Source organism: Leucoraja erinacea, chromosome 26 (genome assembly GCF_028641065.1).
Source record: "Leucoraja erinacea ecotype New England chromosome 26, Leri_hhj_1, whole genome shotgun sequence".
NCBI lineage: Eukaryota > Metazoa > Chordata > Chondrichthyes > Rajiformes > Rajidae > Leucoraja > Leucoraja erinaceus.
The window spans coordinates 18,525,130-18,547,556 of record NC_073402.1 but is presented as its reverse complement, the minus strand read 5'-3'; the positions used below and the strand labels follow the sequence as shown (position 1 = coordinate 18,547,556).

The following is a 22,427-nucleotide window of genomic DNA, read 5'->3' as shown; positions in this document are numbered from 1 at the left end:
ACAGAAGGCAGTGCAGGCCAATTCACTGGATGTTTTCAAGAGAGAGTTACATTCAGTTCTTGGGGCTAACGACATCAAGGGATATGGGGAAAAACCAGGAAAGAGGTACTGATTTTAGAAGAATAGCCATGATCATATTGAATGGCAGTGCTGGCTCGAAGGGCCGAATGGCCTATTCCTGTACCTATTTTCTATGTTTCTATGCTTGAGTATATGACAATAAAACCTGATCACTTGATTTTGAAGCATGCATGCATGGTGGAGGTATAATGTAGTCATAGAGTGATACAGTGTGAAAATAGGCCCTTCAGCGCAACTTGCCCACACCCGCCAACATGTCCCAGCTACGCTACCTGCTTTTGGTCCATACCTCCAAACCTGTCCTATCCATGTATCAGTCTAACTTTTTCTAAAATGTTGGGATGGTCCCTGCCTCAACTACCTCCTCTGGCAACTTGTTCCATACACCCATCACCCTTTGTGTGGATAAAGTTACCCCTTAAAAAGTAGCCTCTTAAAAATACTTCATACAAAAAACATTGAAATCATACTTCTACAGTGCACTAAAACATGATTTTAATACATCAAATTTCAAAAAGTTCCTATCCTGGGAGGGGGGACACCCTTCTTCCACACCCTCTCCCCACTCGGTTGCTCCATTCCCTCACCGGGTACCCCCAAGGCCAGTGATCGATCGCACAGCCTCCCCCCTTTCAAAAACGCTCCAATCCAATTTAAAGCATATATATTGCATTCAAGTGTAGGTTAAAATACTCGCTACAGTATGCACCATATTACACAATTTCAAGCTGAAAAATGCAAATGTTCCATACCAATGGGAGGGGGACACCCCCCCCCCCCCCCCCTCCTCCCCCCCCCCCCCCCCCCCCCCCCTCCCCCCCCCCCCCCCCCCCCCCCCCCCCCCCCCCCCCCCCCCCCCTCCCCCCCCCACCCCCCCCCCCCCCCCCGCCCAAGGCCTCCCCCCCCCCCCGGTCGCTATGCTCCCTCGGGCTTGGTCTCTTTCAATTTCTCACTCCCAACTCTCACCCAATGTTGGCAGCCCTGCCAACTTGAACAGCTGGGCAAGAGGGCCAAGCAATTAGAAATGGCATCCAATTCAGATTAGTGTGAGGTGTTGCATTTTTGTAAATTAAAGCAGGGCAAGCCTTTCATGTGAACTGTAGGACCTTGGTGAGTGTTGTAGAACAGAAGCACTTGGAGAACAAGTGCGCAGTTCCCAGAAAGTGGCATCACATGTAGATAGAACAGTGGAGAAGGTGTGCAGCATGCATGGCATTGAGTAAAGGAGTTGGGCCATTATGTTACAGTTGTACCAGATGATGGAAAGGCCACTCTTTGAGTATTGTGTTCAGTTTAGCTCATTCCACTATAAGAAAGATGACACTTAGCTGGAAGGAGTGCATAAAAGATTTACAACAATGGTGCCAGGAATTGAGGCAAAGGTTGGGCAGGCCAGGACTTTACTCCTTGAAACCCAGGAGGCCGAGGGGTGATATTGTAAATGTGTAGAAAATCATGAGGTAAACAGAGAGGGTGAATGCACATCTTTTTCCCAGGGTAGGAGAATCAAGACCTAGACTTAAGTTGAGAGGGGAAAGATTTAATAGGAATCTGAGGGGCAACCTTTTCTCACAGAAGTTGCTAGGCATATGGAATAAGCTGCCAGAGGAGGCGGTTAAGGCAGGTAATAACAACATTTAAAAGACATTTGGACAGGTACATGAATAAGAAAGGTTTATTAATGGGCCAAATGTGGGCAAATGGGCATCTTTGTTAGCATGGACAATTAGTGCCAAAGGGCCTGTGTCTGGGCTGTTTATGAATATCTATCACTCTAAATGGCTCATTTCTGCTTATCCTTTCCAAATATATTACCATTACTAATACTATTATATTTATATTTTATATTAAAATATTATATTTTAGTGTTAAATATAATAACCCAGTGGCAGATTTCAGAATCCCACAACCACACGTTGGGAACATTCAGTTGTTGTTTTTATTGCTTGTGAATGTAAGGTTTAAAAATAATCTTAGATTGTAAAGTGGTTCCCTAATGTCCTTCAGGAATATAAACCTGCCACCTATGTGTGTTCTCACCTAGTTGTGATTCCAGTCATACACAATATGTTTTTTCCTTATTAATGATCAGATCCAGTGCCAGAAAAGTCATTAGATCCAGTGCTGAAAGTCTCCTGACAATCATCCCTAAATCAAAGGAATGCTCAGAACTGCCGATCTTTATTAGACCCGACGCTACAGGCACCACTGTGAGTACTAACAGACAAGGAAGGAACGGCAGTCAGAGAGCTGAGGGCCTCCAGGTGCAGCTGACATGATGGGGATTTCAGCCAACACCTCCCCCCTTCCCCAGCATACTTCTAGCTAACCTTCAATCTCTTGAAAACAAACATGAAGAGCTCAGAGCAAGGCTGCGGTTTCAAATGGAGATCAGAGGCCGCTGGATTCTTGAACTCTGCAGGTTCAAGCAGTGAAGAGCAGAGCAGTTGCAGGTAAAATGGATGCCAGTCTCTTAAAGCAGTTGACCATCTCCACAGCAGCTCCGTTGATGAGGACAGGGTTGCGTTCACCCCTCGATTCCTTCGGTCAATGACCAATTTAGTTTAGTTTAGTTCATAGATACAGCGCGGAAACAGGCCCTTTGGCCCATCGGGTCCGTGCCGACCAGCGATCCCCGCATATTCACACTATTCAAACCCCACTAGGAACAATTTTTACATTTACCAAGCCAATTAACCTACAAACCTGTATTATTTTGTCTTGCTGACGTTAAGAGCTAGGTGGTTGTCTTGACCCCACACACCTCTAGTATTACATTTTTCCATTCTGGGAGAAAGATTCTGACTGTCTACCCTATCTGTTTCTCATAATTTTATATATTTCTATCAGGTCTTCCAACAACCTCCGTTGTTCCTGAGAAAACAATCCAAGTCTGTCCGACCTCTCCCTGTATCTAATACCCCCTCATCCAGACATTATTCTGGTAAACCTCTTCTGCACCCATCTGGCATGGATTAACCTGTTCAATAAACCAAGCATTATCCCCCCCCCCCCCCCCCCCCCCCTTCTCCACGGGGCGAGACAGAAAAGAACTGCAGGTGCTGGTAGAAATCAAAGATAGACACAAAATGCTGGAATAACTCAGCGGGATAGGCAGCATCTCTGGCGAGAAGGAATGGGTGACGTTTCGGGTCACGTCACCCATTCCTTCTCTCCAGAGATGATCTTCAATCATTACCACTATCTGGTCCACATCTTCACGATGAAATATTAACACTGTCTCTCTTCCCACAGATGCTGCCTGACCAATTGACTTGTTTCCAGCATTTTATGTTTTATATCAGGTTTCCAGCATCTGCAAGATTTTTAAAGTATATAATTTCTGTAATTGAAAAGCAGATTATTTTTTTTTTCAATTCTGCTCGTCACTCTTAAGTTTTCAAGGGCGATGAAATAATGTCTGAAGGGGCTCGACCCGAAGCGTCACCAATTTCTTCTCTCCAGAGATGATGCCTGTCCCGCTGAGTTACTCCAACATTTCGTGTCTATCTTCGGTTTAAACCAGCACCTGCAGTTCTTCCCTGCAAATAATGTCGCTCCCTCGGCTTAAACCCTGGAGACTCCGGGACAGTTCTGCAGAGGTGGTTTCTGCGCCCTGATCCCACGGCAGAGCTAACCAGGGCTGGTGCTGTCCGTTGTTAGGAAGGTGAAGCATGAACGGTGAGCGGAGGCTTCCTGTGTAGGCTTGAAATGACGGTGTTGCCGCTGCTGAGCTTGTTGCGTGATGCATTTCCGCTCGCTGCAAGGATCAAGGCTGCGATGCGATTTCAGCGGAGAGCAAGCAAGAGGAGCGCACCTTTCTGGATGACAGGTCAGTGATTGTACCCAGCGGCAGACGTTACACTGTGTAAACATTGCTGGGTATTTGAGAGATTAGGCGACGGGGGTTTCATGTGTCCGTGGGCGGGTACGGTTCCGTCTACGGAGGAAACAGTGCGGAATTGAAGCGAAGCCCGAGTCTGAATTTGGATGTCACAGACGGAAAGTATTTGAAACATGTGCGGATTTTATTAGCGAGACATGGAACCGGAATCGGGGATTTCGTTTAAATCCCTTTCCGTTTTTGGTTTCAAAAGAGATTTCGGCGTTAAAGATAATGAAATACATCCCCCCCACTTCTCCACAGGGCGAGACTGTGAAGCAGTCTTGTGTTTTTTTTTTACATGTAGATGGGGAGCTGTGTCATTGAAATTTATCGCAGTCACCGGGGAACTCGCAGAGGAACTGGGCGCTGGGGCAGAGAACCGGCAGTGAAGGAGAGGTAGCTGGAGACAAGAGGGGCGAGAGGGAGAGGGGGAATTAATAGTGGAGAGTGGTTGTGTGTCGAGGGCGAGGTGTAAGGATTATAAGTACCAAAGGAAGGGCACTGGAGATGAGATTAAAAAAAACACAATTATGCTCTGACAAGGCCAACCAACATTTATAGCCAATCCCTAGATACCCTTGAGATGGTGGCTCTTTTGAACCATTGCAGTCTTTCTAGTGCAGATACTCCCACAGTGAGTTACATGATTTACACTTCATGACTATAAAGGACCAGTGATATATTTTCAGTCCAGGTGAGGCAGCTGTTGGTGGAGTTCACAACCTTGTTTTCTTTGCCCATCTTTGTCCTACAGCTCATGGGTTCTGGAGGTTATGGTGGTAATCATGGATTTGGGAAGTGATCCCAGAGTAGCCTGGATGAGTTAAGCCGTGCATTTGCACATGGTACATATTGCAACTACTGTGTGCAGGTGGTGGAGGCAATGAATACTTTACGATGGAGGAGGAGGAGGTGCCATCAGACAGGCTACTTTGTCCTGGATTGTGTTGAGCTTCATGAGAGTTGTTGGCACTGCAACTCGGATAACTAAGTAGAGTATTCCTGATTGAAGGTGGAACAGCATTGGAGTGTCAGGAGCAGAGTCATTTGCCATAGGATAGCCAGCTGTATTGGTGCTGCAATATTCCGTGGTTTGTTGGTGGGGAACTCTCCATTGGCATTCATTACATTGCAATGTCAAGGGTAGATTAGATTATCATCATTGGAGATGATCATTGACTAATGCATCTGGCCATGAATGTTACTTGTTATGATTGTTGTCTCGATCTTACTGAGTATTTGCAAGTGGAAATGAATTTGCACGATCATCAATGAACGATCCTACATCTGACATGATAGAAGGAGCATTATTGATGAACTAGGTGGGAATGGGCAGTGCTAAATCCCTGCCCTGAGGAGTCCTGCTGTATTCTACAGGCTGGGATCATTGACCTCCATCTTCATTTTTGCTTCTAGCCATTGGAATGTTTTCCCTTTGTCCATTAGTCTTACCAGAATGGCTTTCAGGCTTTCCCGTAGAATGATAGGAGGCCATTTGACCCACTGAGTCCATTCTCGATGCCTCAACAGCCATATATCAATCTCACCTCACCTCTGGACATGAGATCTTTGGATGATGTTTGGACCCAGGCTATGGATGGGGAGATTTAGAAATTATATTCCTGCCAAATGCAACTGGGCATCAGTGAGTAGTTTATTGGTGAATTACAACACTGTCAATAACAGCATCCCTCACTTTGATAATGGTTGATCTGGAAGGAATGATCCAGATTGATTTGTCCTGCCTTTTGTTGTTGAGGTGTACCTGGGCAATTTTCAACATTGGCAGGTGGATACCAGTGATTTTTTGGCATAGATTGGCAAGAGGCATTACTTGTTTGTGGCTCTTCTGTGTTACAGCAATTTCTTTCGGAAATGTTAATTTTCATCTACCCCACCAAATATGAAAAGTGTCCCATTCCTCTTGGTGACATCAGCAACTTAGATATACAAATCTCTGTTTATCCAAACAACACTTTTTATTTTTTAAGTGAATATTTCTAGCTCCAGTGTAGATCCTTTTTTTTTTAAACAAAACTACACATGCTGCAAATATGGATACATAAACAGTTATCATTCCTACCATCTTGTCAATGTCCTGTCCAAGTCACTGGGTTGCACTTTCATTTTTTCCATTATGTCTCTTTAATAGAACATTGAAAGTCTTTATGTAATATCTGGAAACCGTCCTTATGTACCATTCGTTTGTTACTTCCTCCAAACACTAGATATAACTAGTCCTTTACAGATCCATGCTGACTCTCTCTTCAATGCAGGGTGAATGGGATAGTGAGAAGAAAGCAATTGCTAAATGAGAAGGAAGGAAGGCGATGCTACCATTGCAAAAGTGAGGTATGGCGGTGGTTTATTGTGGTAACACCAGATGCAGAATGTACGATAAATCTAATTGTGGCTGCAAAATATATTACTAAAGAAGATTGGATGGGATGGTTCTTTGGAGATTGAAATACTCTGGCGGCCTATAATTGAACAATTGTACAATATCATTATTTGTGAAGCTTGGAGACTTACTTTTAATCAGTTTATATGTAGAAAACATGCACATCCAGTCGAGCACTATTGCAGTAAACTACAACAATAACTGTTCTTGTGAAGTTGTGGCACAAAATCGATCACAGATTGTTCAATCATAGAGGGATTCCTCAAGTCCCACTGATAATGAAGGTTTTTACATTGCTGGTTCAAGTGATTTAACTCTGATTCATCCTCATTTTGTGATTCAGAAGCATAGATTGTGATTTTGGGGAACTTTAATCCTTCTCTCCCCATTCCATGATATCATCATTTTAATAGCCAATCCTTGTTCTTTCAAGAAGTAGTCGTAGCATGTGAGAAGGAAGTCCCAATACGATGCCAAGAGTGGAAGGTCCTCCATACTATCCCCACCAAACCCCTCTTAAATATGCAGGTGTAATGAGATACAATGAAAAGTGTAACATTTGGAGAAAAATAGAGTAGTCTTTGAGCAACAAATGCAAATACTTTGAACACAACTGTCGCTGGAACATAACTGGCGCTGTCCAATGTTTCAGCATTTTCCGTTAATGCTAAATATCTTTTTTTAACATTCTTCAGGATCTGGGCTTTGTTGGCAAAACTATATTACCATTGAGAAGGTTGCATATTTCCTTCTTGAACCATTGCAATCTTCCTGTTTTAAATGCTCCAATAATACAAAACGGAGTAACATACTGAAGTAACTCAGCAGGTCAGGCAGCATCTGTGGAGGAAATAGATAGGCAGCGTTTTGGGTTGGGACTCTTCTTCAGACTGATGAAACTTACATGAAGCACCTTGTGTTTTGCTCAAGATTCAAGATCTGCAAATCCTGTGGTTCCTCCATTGCTCTTTGAGTATGGAGTTTTAGGATTTAGAACCAGCAATGATTTCTAAATCTGGACATTAGGTTACTTGAAGGAGAATCTGCAGGTGGTGGCATCCCTAGGCACCTGAAATGCCTGTTGTTTACAGTGATGGAAGGTGTGGTTTAGGAATCACATTTGGCCTGCCTTCTATGGGGACAGAGGTGAATATTGGAATAATACAGTTCTTCTACAGAAACTGCATGTAGTGAAATCATATCTTCTTTTCTTGAATTATGTTGGTTCTGTGCACCAGGATTTTCCCACAGGCAGCATTGGTTCTGATCATCACTTGGCCACAACCAAGGGTTTTCACAAACACATTTTCCTCCTCCTCCTCTTGTCTGTGGGTGTCAGCTGCCCTGTTGTACCTTCACCAGTTGTACAGTAAATCAAGACAAAGCCCAGTTCTATCTTTATGTGTACATGTACTTCCCTACAGAGCTTGCTCCATGCCTGGCAAATCCATCACCAGACTCTGCTATCTGCTAAATCTTCCCAATCAAAGACTCGGAGATGAATGTTCTATATACATATCACAGCACATTTCTAATGCAACAATATCAGACTATAACTGGCAAAAAAAAGCAGGGTTTGTGATATAAATTTCCAGAGTCCCTGGGTGATAACTGGAAATATCCTTGCAGACAGAGAAAAATGTTGCCAGTTATTTAGTGCTGTGTGAGCTGTTTCAAAAGACAATATTTTTTATTGAGTTTCACTAACAAATACCTGGTAAATTGGCAACTGAGTTCTTCACAGCTGAAGATCTGCTCTCCAGCTGTGAGGTAGTAGCAGCAGCTTTATTATTTGATGACTAATGAGTTGTTTATTCCCCTCTGGACCTACAGTTTCAGTTTTAACTCAGTTGGTTGCACTGTTTCCTTTGAGTCAGTAGGTTGTGGTTCGTCCCACTCCCTTAGCATAAATATTACCAACGGCAGCCAAGAAGGAACACTAATGCCTCTACTTCCTCAGGTGACTCACAACATTTGACATGTCTCCAAAGACTAACAAACTTCTACAGATGCAATATATATGAAGCATACAGACATGTTGCATCCCAGCTTTGTTTGGGAACAACTCTGCCCAAGACCCCCAAGAAAATGCAGAGAGTTGTGGATATAGCCCAGTCCATCACTCAGACTAGACTTCCCACCATTGACTCCATCTACACTTCACATTGACCCAGGAAAGTGGCCAACATAATCAAAGACCTTTCAGATCCCAGTCATTCTTCCTTTTCCCTGCTCCCATTAGGCAGAAGATATCGAACCTTGAAAGCACGCACCACAAAGCTTAGGAACAGCTTCTTCCCCTCTGTTATCAGGTCCTTCCACAAGCTAGACTTCCACAAGCTCAACCTCATTGCCAGCATTGGACGTTGTCTCTGAAACTATTGCGCTATTATGCTGTGAACTATATTGTGCCCTCTGCATTGTTCTCTTCGCACTACCTATTGTGCTTGAGTTTGGTTAGATTTGTATTTGTGTGTAGTATTATCTGATTTGATTGGATAACATGCAAAAAAAAAGCTTTTCACTGTACCTCGGTACATGTGACAAGAATCCACTTAAACCAGAAACCTAGGATGTAGTTTGATGCAATGTGTGAGAGGTTCTGCCTTGTTGGAGGTGCTACATATCGAATGGGACATTTATTCCAGGGTCTGTCAGTTCCCTCGGAAAGAGGTAAAGTTCCATGGGCACTTTTATACAAAGGAGATGTCAAGTTTCCTGGCCAATTTGTTAAAACAGATTATTTGATTAGATTGCTCTTTATTGACCCTGCTCTATGCAACTTGGATACAATGTCTTCATTTTCAAAAAGTATTTCACTGGCTGTGAAGCTGCAGAAAAATGAGAGTGTTTGCTTCCTTTTCTGATACCTGTAAGCTGAGCTCCGACACCAGTAATCTATGAATCCCCTTTGAGACAAGGTTGCCTCATGTTAAATTTTCATCAGGTTTTTTGTAGCTGTCATTTGTAGTATGCCAGTGCTATTTCTCCATCTATTGAATCTGACTTCATATCTTTCATACCCTTTGGTTGAGACTTGCTCACATTCTCAATTTGCAATCGTTTCTATCAAGCTACTTTACAAATCAAAGAAAATCATTTAATGGTGAAGAATGGCAAAGAGTTGAAAGAGCTGAGGCAAATGAGTTTAATGTTTTTGGCTTAGAGTGAGTTGTGTATTAACTTGTATCTTGTTGGCATTTGCCTGGGACTCTTCACCTAGGTCCTTTGGAAGTATTTTGCCCAGTGCTCTTGTCATTGAAAACAAATCTCCTTTAAAGCAAGAAGTAAGAAACAAGGAACTGCAGATGCTGGTTTACAAAATAAGACACAAAGTGATGGAGTAACTCAACTGATCAGGCAGCATCTCTGTAGTACATGGATAGGTGATGATTTGGGTTGGGACCCTTCTTCAGATGGGGTTTCAGGTTGGTACCCATCTGATTCTGAAGAAGGTTCCAACCCGAAATGTCACCTATCCATGTTCTCCAGTGATGCTGCCTGATCCGCTGAGTAACTTTGTGTTGTTCTCCTATAAAGCAATGTTGCTACACGTGTGCAATGTGTTAATGCACCAGTGAATTATGCCACAAGGATTTTGCGCTGATATTTTCACCAACCAAGTTGGTGGTCAATGCATTCCCATGGGGAAAGAGAGAAAATTCACAGGTTAGTTACTACACCCATCTGCCACTTATTGTATGGTTGCTTCTTATACAAGATTGGGAGCAACAAAAGGTGACAATAAACTGTACCTCGATACAGGTGACAATAAACTAAACTGAGAACTGAGAGATCTGAGTGTAATTACTCACTCATCCTTTAGCATTGCAAATGATGAATGACTCAAAAATATTCAGATAGGAGGGAATAAAAAAAACATTTCAAGTAAGAAGCAATAAAATGAAATATTGGGGCTGTAAGAAAGTGTAACTGATTTAATGAAATAGATGAATAAAAACTGGATATATTTAATTTCCAATTTTAATATTTGGTTTATTTTTTGCCGTAGATTAGATCATTAGATACAATCGAACATATATTGGGCATATCTGCCTTTAAGCTCATTAATATCTTCTAACAATTTATATCTTAATGCACTCATAAGAAGTTCCACTACGCCATTCCTGGATTTGATATTTAGCATCAAGTCACTGAAATCACTAACCCATGTATAATTTTAACAATCAAATAAATTATGGGTGGGTAATGAAAGAATCATGGGTATAAATCTTGTAAAATAGTATAAGAATTACTTGCATTATAAGAAATATTTAATTGAGCTTGAAGATACAAGGCATTCTTAACGTTTAGTTTAGTTTACTGTTGTAACGAGTACCGAGGTGCAGTGACAAGCTTTTATGTTGTGTGCTATCCAGTCAGCATAAAGACTATACGTGACTTGCAATCAAGCCATCCACAGTCTACAGATACACTGAATGATTGATGTTACTGGAATTAGATAAAGATTCTGATGGGCATCACTATAAGGTGTTGTGCAGGGAAACATGCTGAAAAATAACATGGTACATTAGCCTCTTCCCATTGTGTGCCAAGTTTCTATAGCCATGCACACTGCAAGTAAGCTACTGATATGAAAGAAAGTTGTTACGGTTTTTAGGCTTTTATTATCTGCAGACAATTTACTGAGCTATTAGTCACCATTGTACCTTTTTGTTTTCCGTGTTGCAATTATTTTAATGATAATCTTTTGAGATGATGCTACATCAGTCACTTAATTTGAGTTCCCTACTTTTCATTCCTCAGAACATTTCACACCAGTTTGTCGTGGCATTGATGCCACAAGATAAAAAATGGAAATGTGATTAATTAATGGCAGATAAATATGTTTTGCACCAGTTGTTTTTCAACGTTGTGATGGGGTTTTTATTTCTCGTCCTGCAAGGGTAGTGCACTTAATTTCAAAAAAGTAAGTGACACAATTAATTCTGTAGGCATATCTGAAAAGTCCCGAGGGCATTCTTTCCCATTGTGGATTAATATTTACGAGATGTTTTGAATGCAGTTTGTGCCATGACTTTGAGGAGTGCTTCCACCTGAACATTAGCAAGGGGAAAAGAATGACTATTTTAACTTTATACGTTTTTGCCAAAGGTGGTGCATGAGTAACAGATTTAACAGATTTAACAGGGAGTGGAGCAGGAGGGAGAACATGTCAGGTGAGAGGAGTTTCTTGGACAAGACCGTTGATGCAAATGAGCATATGTTATATTGCGGGTTATGGAGGTTGGCAGGGATGCAGAGGTCATGGCAAGTACACCATTCATAGCACAAACTACCTCGGGCACTGAAACGTGGCAAGAGAAACAGCTGCCTTGACAACCTGAGCTTCATGATAATATCAACCCTGTAATGCTACTTTATGATATTGTTCTCCTAACTTTGCTCATTCTTCTACTGTGAAATTTCTTCTGGATTTTCAGGTTCTCTCAGCCACAAGAATAGAGGCCACATTGTACACATGATGTTGGCATACAAGCTCCTTCTTGCGAATATTTATGGACCTTTCCCCAGGGTCAAAAGGCTTATGTCACACCTTTTTTCATGGAAGTCTTTGCAAGGCCCTGCAGTGAAATCAGCTTTACATGATGCTGCCTACTGGGGATATTTCTGGAACTGCCAATGCACTCGCTAATTCTAAAACTCTAGGAAGAATGCACATTAATTTATTTATAAGAATTATGATGTGAATGCTGTTAGAAATTTAGAAAAATAGGTGCAGGAGTAGGCCATTTGGCCCTTCGAGCCAGCACCGCCATTCAATATGATCATGGCTGATCATCTAAAATCAGTACACAGTTCCTGCTTTTTCCCCATATCCCTTGATTCCTTTAGCCCTAAGAGCTAAATCTAACTCTCTTGAAAACATCCAGTGAATTGGCCTCCACTGCCTTCTCTGGAAGAGAACTCCACAGGTTCTCGACTCTCTGTGTGAAGAAGATTTTCCTCATCTCAATCCTAAATGGCCTACCCCTTAAACTGTGACCCCTGGTTCTGGACTCCTCCAACATCAGGAACATTTTTCCCGTATCTAGCCTGTCCAATCCTCTTTATATTTTATTCGTTTCTATAAGATTCCCTCTCATCCTTCTAAATTCCAGTGAATACAAGCTCAGCCGACCCATTCTTTCATCATTTGTGAGTCCCGCCATCCCGGGAATTAACTTGATGAACCTACGTTCTACTCCCTCAATAGCAATAATGTCCTTCCTCAAATCAGGAGACCAAAATTGCACACAGTACTCCAGGTGCGTTCTCACCAGAGCCCTGTGCAACTGCAGTAGGACCTCCTTGCTCCTAAACTCAAATCCTGATTAGGATGTGATTAACATGATGCATTGTAAAATTCAGCATAGCAAAAGGGTCTTGATCCGAAACGTCACCTATTCCTTCTCTCCAGAGATGCTGCCTGTCCCGCATAGTTACTCCAGCATTTTGTGTCTATCTTTGATTTAAACCAGCATCTGCAGTTCTTTCCTACACATACAGTGCCCTCCGTAATGTTTGGGACAAAGGCCCATCATTTATTTATTTGCCTCTGTACTCCACAATTTGAGATTTGTAATAGTAAAAATCACATGTGTGGTTAAAGTGCACATTGTCAGATTTTAATAAAGGCCATTTTTATACATTTTGGTTTCACCATGTAGAATTTACAGCAGTGTTTATACATAGTCCCCACCCCCCCATTTCAGGGCACCATAATGTGTGGGACACAGCAATGTCATGTAAATGAAAGTAGTCATGTTTTGTATTTTGTTACATATCCTTTGCATGCAATAACTGCTTGAAGTCTGTGATTCATGGGCATCACCATTTGCTGGGTGTCTTCTTTGCTGATGCTCTGCCAGGACTGTATTACAGCCATCTTTAGCTTATGCTTGTTTTGGGGGCTAATCCCCTTGTTCTCTTCAGCATATAAAAGACATGCTCAATTGGGTTCAGATCGGGTGATTGAATTGGCCATCTTTCAGCTTTGAAAAACTCCTTTGTTGCTTTAGCAGTATGTTTGGGATCATTGTCTTGCTGTAGAATGAACTGTCAGCCAATGAGTTTTGAGGCATTTGTTTGAACTTGAGCAGACAGGATGTGTCTATACACTTCAGAATTCATTATGCTACTACCATCAGCTGTTGTATCATCAACCAGTAAGTTCAGCAGCCATACATGCCCAGGCCATAACTCCCTTGCCACCGTGTTTCACAGATGAGGTGGTATGCTTTGGATCTTGGGTAGTTCATTCTCTTCTCCATACTTTGCTCTTGCCATCACTCTGATATAAGTTAATCATTCTCTCATGTGTCCACAAGACCTTTTCCCAGAACTGTGGTAACCCGACCATCCTATTTTTGCGGCTAACCAGTGGTTTGCATCTTGCAGTGTAGCCTCTATATTTCTATTCCTGAAGCCTTCTGCGGACAGTGGTCATTGACAAATCCACACCTGAATCCTGAAGAGTGTTTCTGATCTGTCGGACAGGTGTTTGGGGATTTTTCTTCATTATACAGAGAATTCTTCTGTCTTCAGCTGTGGAGGTCTTCCTTGGCCTGCCAGTCCCTTTGCGATTAGTAAGTTCATCAGTGCTCTCTTTCTTCTTAATGATGCCCCAAACAGTTGATTCTGGTTAAGGATTGGCTGATGTCTCTTAACAGTTTTATTCTCAGTCTCATAATGGCTTATTTGACTATTATTGGCACAACTTGGATCCTCATGTTGATAAACAGCAATAAAAGTTTCCAAAGGTGATGGAAAGACTGGAGGAAAGACCAGGTGCTGAGAGCTCTCTTTTTACCTGCATTAAGGAAGCAATTATTATGCACCTGATTACAAATACCTGTGAAGCCATGCGTCCCAAATATTATGGGGCCCTCAAATGGGGGGGGGACTATGTATAAACACAGCTGTAATTTCTACATGGTGAAACCAAAATGTATAACAATGGACTTTATTGAAATCTGATAACGTGCATTTTAACCACATGTGATATTTTTTTTTCTATTACAAATCTCAAATTGTAGAGTACAGCAGCAAATAAATAAATGATGGGTCTTGGTCCCAAACATTATGGAGGGCACTGTAGTACCTTGCAATTCACGAGTAGCAACTGCACTAAGGGAGGTAGTACTGAGGGAGGGTTAAACAGACTCCTAGGTACACAAAATTGCTGGAGAAACTCAGCGGGTGCAGCAGCATCTATGGAGCGAAGGAAATAGGCGACGTTTCGGGCCAAAACCCTTCTTCAGACTTAAACAGACTCCTAATGGGCCTGTCCCACTTTGGCAATTTTTCAGGCAACTGGTGGCAACTGTCAAGTCGTTTCAGGTCGCTGAAAAACTGGCGACTGGAATGTCGACTGTCAGAGTGGAACACACACACACACACACACACACTCACACTCACACTCACACTCACACACACACACACTCTCACTCTCACTCTCACCCACTCACACTCACACTCTCACACACACACTCACACACACACACGCACACAAGAAGCATATTCCTCCAGCCAGACACACGGCTGTGAAGCTCGGCGGACATTAACATTACCGGTCGGTTATCCTTGGTTCTGAAAACTACTCTTTACATTTTTTTTTTTTCCCCCAATGAGCCAATGAAATTCACCGGTCAGCACCAGCGACAACCTACGACCTCCTGCCAGCCCGCTGCCACTGCGCCTACGTCACGAGAATTCTCACGACCCTCCATGGCGCCAAAATTCTTGTCGCCGCTAATTTTTCAACAAAGCGGCGACCAGAATGAAACCGCGACTAGTTAAGAGAATGCGGGAACTACTCACCATCATGCCGGTGACACCCCAGCAACCTCCGACGAACATATGGGGACCTCATAGTATCCTGTAGTCGCCTAAAAAGTCTCGCAAGTCGGACAGACCCATAATAAATCAGCATTTTGGATTAACTGGGGCCTATCGACTCGGGTTGTGCTGGTTAATGTAGTTTTGCTGTAATTACCACTATCATTTCAATAATTTTAAATATCATTCTGTGAGTTATTAATAAAAATTGAAGATAAATTTAAAAAATTATGGTAATCTTGAAAATGTTTGCTGCATTTTCAGTTTTCTGGGATTGCTCCTGGCTACCTGAAACTTGGCAGTGTTTCAATAAATAGGTCATTATATTTATGTAAAGAATTGTACCACAAGCATAATAAAATGCAAAATAAAACCTTTTAAAACTAGTGATTAAAATTTTAGTTTCAAAACTTAGCCATACATAAAAAGAATCATCATCTATTGAAAATGTCAATGATATAATCATCTTTGAATGATGGTATCATTTGAAAGGATTTTAGTCTGCGAGAGGTTTTTACTAATGACCAGAAATTTAACTGGAACAGTTAAGTGAGTAGTGTGGGTAGTTGAGCAGACGAGGAGCTGGAAATTCTGTGGTGAGTGAGTCTGGCCCTACTCCCCAAACTATGCTTGCTTTTTCAATGCAAATAAGGATTGCAATGAAATACTGCCCAGGTGCCTCGTTGAATGCAGTACTAATGTTCAAAAAAATCATCACCCAGATTAATGCAACCCACTCACCCACTCGCCCATTCACCTCAACAAACACTAATTTCCCTGGTACTGTAGCACATGAATGCTGTGTGTACCATCTCCTGAATGTACTGCAGCAACTTGCTAAAATTTCTAGTCAAATCGTGACATGGTGGAGCAGCTGCCTCACAGCGCCAGAGACCCGTGTCGATCTTGACCTTGGTTGCTGTCTGTGTGGAGTTTGCATGTTCTCCATGTGACTGTGTGGGTTTCCTCCAGGTGCTCCGTTCCTCCCATATCCTAAAGACGTGTGGGGTTTGTTGGTTAATTGGCCTCTGGTCATATTCCTCCAGCCAGAATAAAACTCTTCCACCACAACCCTCTGTCTTCTATGAGTAAGACAGTTCTAAATCCAAGCGACCAAGTCACCATGCATCCCATGCATCTTATGCCCCTGTCCCACTTAGGAAACCTGAACGAAACCTCTGGAGACTTTGCTCCACACCCAAGGTTTCCGCGCAGTTCCCGGAGGTTGCAGGTGGTTGCCGGAGGTTGTAGGTAGTGGAAGCAGGTAGGGAGACTGACAAAAACCTCTGGGAACTGCACGGAAACCTTGTGTGGGGCGCAATGTCTCCAGAGGTTTCCGTTCAGGTTTCCCAAGTGGGACAGGGGCATTAATCATCTAGATCAGCCTACCATGAGGAATCTTATCAAAAGTCTCTCTAAAATCCATGGAGACAACATCCAATGACCTATCCTCATCAACCTCTGAAAATCAATCATCTTTATAAGACATGACCTGCCATGGACAAAGCTATTTGTTTTTAAGAATGAACTGCAGATATTGTCTGTCCCTAATTAGCCCATTCTCTTCCAAATGGGAGTATATCCCATCCTGAAGATTCCCCTCCAACAGTTTCCCTACCGCTGACATGAGCTTTACCAGCCAACTGTCCCCTGGATTCTCTCTACTTACCTTCTTAAACAAAAGAACAACATTGGCTACTGACCAGTGCTCCAGGATCTCACCTGTGGCTAGAGAAGATACATAGATCTTCCTCAAGGGCCCTGCAATCCCCTCCACTGGACTTCAATTATCTAGATCCCACCAGGCACTAGGTATTTACCCACCAAGATGCTCTTCAAAAGAACCATCACTTCTCCGTCTGAGTCAATGAATAAGAGTGAGATGGAACACTTGGTTGACTGGTGCCACAGCAACAACCTCTTGCTCAATGTTAACAAGATCAAGGAACTAATTGGCAAAAAGTATACACAATAAATACAGCCCTTGACAGCAACACTGAATTAATTAAAAGTGATTGTAGTATTTGATTTATAGGCTTAGACAATTTCTATAAACATCATGCAGCTTTATTTTGGTTTAATCCTTAGTTTATTTGGCATTGCCCAGCACAGGCACGCTGGATTTTATAAGTAGACAGACAAATCTTTTACTAATGGACTCCAAGTAAAATGAATGCTGTGATCGAGGCATGTCAGGTTGTTGCAAAGAACCCTGTGCAATGCTTCACTCAATGAAACTTATTTATTTTTATTATACTTTCCTGGGTTGTTAGAAGTAGAAAATATATCAACGAATGATATGTGAATTGTAGAACATAGGATAGGCTTGAGTGATAAAGTTCATGACTTCAGGCAATCATATGGACATCGTGCGAGGAGGCGATGCTCTGTGCTTCTGCCGGAAGATTCCTGGATATTTCATGATGCCCAAAATAATGAGATTCTTTCTCACATTTGGAAGACGAATAGTGTTGGAATACAGTTGTCAACTGTTGGAGGGGAATCTTCGGGATGGGATACACTCCCATTTGGAAGAGAATGGGCTAATTAGGGACAGACAATATCTGCAGTTCATTCTTAAAAATAAAATAGCTTTGTCCATGGCAGGTCATGTCTTATAAAGGTGATATTCTCATATGCAAAATTATGGTGCAGACCAAGTATATTGAAAAGCTTGCTTGCTTGCAGCAGCATTAAGGGCCTGTTCCACTTAAGTGATTTTTTTCAACATGTTGCGGGGTCATGCCTGTATGGTTGTGATTAGTCGCCCAAAGAGTCATACCTTTTTCTGGTCAACCGCTGGATTTTCAACATGTTGAAAATCTTCGGAGACCTGCCGCGACTATGATGGGTGCTGGCAAGTCGCCAAAAAAATTGCGTAAATGGGACAGGCCCTTTACCCACATAGACTGAGACAGAACATTACATTGTACATAACCAATAGATAAATTAAGCAGGAGTGTGAAAAGATAAAGAAAGCGTAAAACAAAATGTTAGTGCAAACCACAATTGAAAACAATGCCATGATAGTGCAAGAGGTGGTCTGCGTTTTGTTGCAGAGGTAGGATTAGCATTGAGCAATATGTAAATAAAAAGGAACTGTAGATGCTGGTTTATACCAAAAATAGACACAATATGCTGCAGTAACTCAGTGGGTCAGGCAGAAATCTCCAGAGGTGCTCAATCTCTACGCAACTCTTTGGTTCACTTCGCCTTTCCCACCCAACCCGCACCCTCCCCAGGCACTTTCCCCTGCAAGGATGAGTCTAATCATGGACGAGTCTCACCCCGTTCATTCCCTCTTCTCCCCTCGCCCATGAGGCAAAAGGTACAGAAGTGTGAAAACGCAGATTCAGGGTCAGTTTCTTCCCAGCTGTTATTAGGCAACTGAACCTATCCTATCACCAACTAGAGAGAGATCCTGACTTTTCATCGACCTTATTGGACTATCTTTAATTGGACTTCACTGGAATTTATCTTGCACTAAACATATTCCCTTTATCCTGTATCTACACCATGGATGGCTTGATTGTAATCATGCAAAATCTATTTGATGACTGGATAGCATACACCAAAAAAAGACCTGACACAAAACATCTTCTGTCCATCCCCTCCCCAGATGTTGCCTGACCCTCTCTGTCCCTCCAATACTTTGCTTTTTGCATATTTCTGAGGCAGGAATTGATTAGTGCCAAAACCAACCTCTCCTACCACTTCATTACAGTGGATGTGGGTGCTGCCAGAAGTATCAGCAAGGCAGGCCACCAGCTCAGGTACCGGTACACTAGATGCCCTTTTGAAACAGGTGGGAACCTCAGGTGGCAGAAGTGAAACGTAGACGCCGGTTGGTCTGACAGTACAGCACTCGCTCGAGTATGGAGTCTTGCCCAGATACGTAGCCTGGATTGATCGTCTTGAAGAATGCCCTGATGCTTCCCTCACCGACCGAGATCACATCAGCATTTTACCAAAACCTTTCCTTGTGTAATTACCATGATATGGGGTTTCATTTGTAGACAGCTGAAGTCATTACTTAACACCCCACATCATTTTGGTTCAAGATAGCACTCAACTATGATTAAGATAATTATGTGAAATGCACCATAACATGATCATATTGCCTCTCCCTTCTTTGTTATTCTTAAAGCCAGCATTTATCGTTTTAATGGCTCTTTAGTTGATGTTCATTCAATTGCAGCGCATCTTGTGGTGAAGATGTTCGAGAGTCTGGGCTCCAGGATTTTGATCCATTGCAGATGAAGCAACTTTATAGAAACTAAACTAGTATTGAAAGGAAAGAAACAGCTATGATTTATGTTGTGCCTTTCAAAGGTTGTTAGGCAGTGTTTTAAAGCCAGTGACATACTTTGGTTCCCATTTCTAATTACGGGTAAGGCAGCAGCCAATTTCCGTATAACATGGTCTCATGAACAACACCAAGGTAATTGTCCAGAAAATTTGTGTTCCTGAGGTTGCTGAGATTAAATGTCAGCAATTAAATGTCAACACATCAAGCAAATCCCTCTGCATTCTTCAGCCTTTGCATACTATTCATCTGAAAACATAGACAGGAACATAGTAAAATGTTACAATCTTACTTCATTCCTGATTTACATAGGAATGATCCACATAAATAATTGAGATCTAGGCAAATCTTTCAGGTGTAAAATCTGGACCCTACTGATACCTTTTCCTTAAAATTGGTGTTTTACAGTTGACTATAGACTGATATACTTTCAGATTAAGAGTTTTCAAGTGGAATAGGTGAACATTGGGCCCCATGGAACTCAGAATATCGATGATGATGTATTCAAGCTATCAAGTTATTTTATGTAAAATCATTTATTTTGAAGTAGCCAAGCAAACAAGACACTGTCAGTCATCATATAAAGAGTCGGTTACCAGTTCATCTTTGTAATATGTAACTCGTTTTAATTAAACATTTTGATTATTTTAGTTTTTAACTGTAGAAAGCTGACGTCAAAACATGTTCTCATCTCAGATACCACACGTTTTTTTTTAAAGGAAAGCTGAAAAGGTTTAGAGGACAGAAGGCGTGTTCACGATGGAATGGGAGTCCCAGATTTTGGGGGAAAGAAACAGCGCCGCACATTGGCGCAGCGGTAGAGTTGCTCCTTTACAATGCCAGAGACCTGGGTTCGATCCTGACTACGGCTGCTGTTTGTACGGAGTTTGCACGTTCTCCCCGTGACTACATGGGTTTTCCCGGGTGCTCCGCTTTCCTCCCACACCCCAAAGACATACAGGTTTGTAGGTTAATTGGATTTGGTAAGTTGTAAAATTGTCCTTGTTGTGTAGGATAGTGTTAGTGTACAGGGTACTCATTGTTTAGTGCAGACTCAGTGGGCTGAAGGGCCTGTTTCCATGCTGTTTCTCTAAAGTTTGATGTCTAAAGTAAAATACAACTATCTGGGGGTTAGACTCCTGGTCAAAGAAATAGACATCAGAACAAGTAGAAACCACTGCCAGCAACATGTTATGTATGCTCTTTTCTAAGGTAAGGAATAAGCAGAGATCTTTACTGAAGGTTGATTGTCTGGGGCAAGAGAGTAGAAAACCAGAAGGAATAAAGAATACTCCTGTCCTTGCAGTAGTTGATGTTGTAAGGACAGGGGTTTGGAGGAAGTTTATAATGGAGAGTGAAATCTGTAGCCACAATGATATCCAAGAATTGAAGATTGTGATCCTGGTTACCTGAAAGGTGTAGAACAAAATTCTATTAGAGCAAAGGATGTTGCTGCTGTGGATCTGAAAGGTTTTGAGATAATGATACTACAGCTTGAAGAGATGTAAAGAGTAGATGTATGTTGGCATATAGCATTAAGCACAGATAATAGGATGTGGCATGAACAATGATTTGAAGATGCCAAATATCAAGGAGGTATTTGCAGTTGTTGGTGGATCCATGACATGTTCTGCTGTAGGGACATTTGGCCTATTAAATCTATGCTGGCCCTCAGAATAATCCCACCTCAGAGCTATTTCCCTCCAGCCCTTTTCTCGTTCCTGCCTTCAGGAGTAACTTGCAGTGGCCAATTAACCTACTGAGGAACATGCCTTGGGAAGAGGGAGGAAGCTGAAACATCCAAAATAAACCCACATGGTCACAGGGAGAATGTGCAAACTCCACACAGGCAGCAATGGAGGTCAGGATCGAAGACGTTTTGCTGGAGCTGTGAGGCAGCGACATGGCCAGCTGCTTCATGGTGCTATGAGCAAAGTGAAGGGTGTAATTGAAGTTGCGATGTATATGGAATAACTAGGAGTTATATAGAGTTGCAGAGGAAGAGCTTTGTGGTGACAAAGTGACTTTGTTAGATGATTGATCAAGGAAACATAAATTAATGGTTAAACTTGTTTTCTTTACTATCACTACAGATGTGCTTCATATTTCTTCTGACAAGCCTCAAAAGTCTGAATCTCTCCCTTCTATTCAGGTAACTGGTAACAAATGAAATCTGATCACAGTTGAACTATAATTGTCATTGAATTAGTACTATTTGATTATACAAATCACACTTTTTCCTAGTCTTGTTGTTTGTCGGTTCACATTCATTCAACATAGTGAACATCATGTTGTCCAAATTTCCTGATCTCGTGTAGTTTGATCCTTTGCTCATTGAATACCACCTTATACAGAATATTTATGTTTCCCCTGCTCTTGGTCAATGTGCTTTGATGTGAATCAGCCAGTCTAGGTATGTGGCTAAGGAAATTGCATCAAAGAAAGAAGTTCTCAAAACCAACAGTGCTCACACCAAACCCAAATATGTCTTGGATGGATCTCCACAGTGAATCTTTCTACACCCCACGCAGCACTCCTTTGATCCCTTTACCGACCTCTGACACATTTTTAGTTACTGTTCCGAAAACTTCACATTTCCAATTTTATGCTTAAATTGCTTTATTGTGCATTATCTTGTCAATGATTCAGTGAAAGGATTATCATAGTAAGGCACATTGGCATACTCTTTAACATCACAAGTAAAACAACTAAATACCCTTTCCTCCTGTGGTCCTTTCTAAATTACATATAGTGTCTTAGAACTGGAGTTTATTTTGGATTGGAACAATGTGGTTAAAAATAAAAAAAAAACATAATTCTATGTTGTCTAATTGGAGATCAAGAACACCAAGTACTGATCCAACTGGCAACATGATTCTTCTAACATCATGATTTCTGTCATTACAATAATT

General features: G+C 41.9%; 1 protein-coding gene across 13 annotated transcripts in view; it reads left to right on the top strand.

Moving 5' to 3' along the window:
• LOC129709739 (UPF0500 protein C1orf216 homolog) overlaps positions 1–22,427 on the top strand; it is a 240,470-nt gene that overhangs the window by 204,417 nt on the left and 13,626 nt on the right. For 6 of the 13 annotated variants that reach the window (XM_055656285.1, XM_055656280.1, XM_055656284.1 and 3 more), the window contains one exon: positions 21,609–21,667. Coding sequence is in view for 1 of the 13 variants with exons in the window: in XM_055656289.1 (XP_055512264.1) it covers positions 3,793–3,913; positions 21,609–21,667 (180 nt within the window). In the remaining 12 variants the exon portion in view is untranslated. Of the gene's footprint in view, positions 1–3,131; positions 3,914–6,195; positions 6,320–20,234; positions 20,477–21,608; positions 21,668–22,427 lie in introns of those variants that run through there. The other 7 variants (XR_008725561.1, XM_055656286.1, XM_055656287.1 and 4 more) reach the window with 7 other exon arrangements.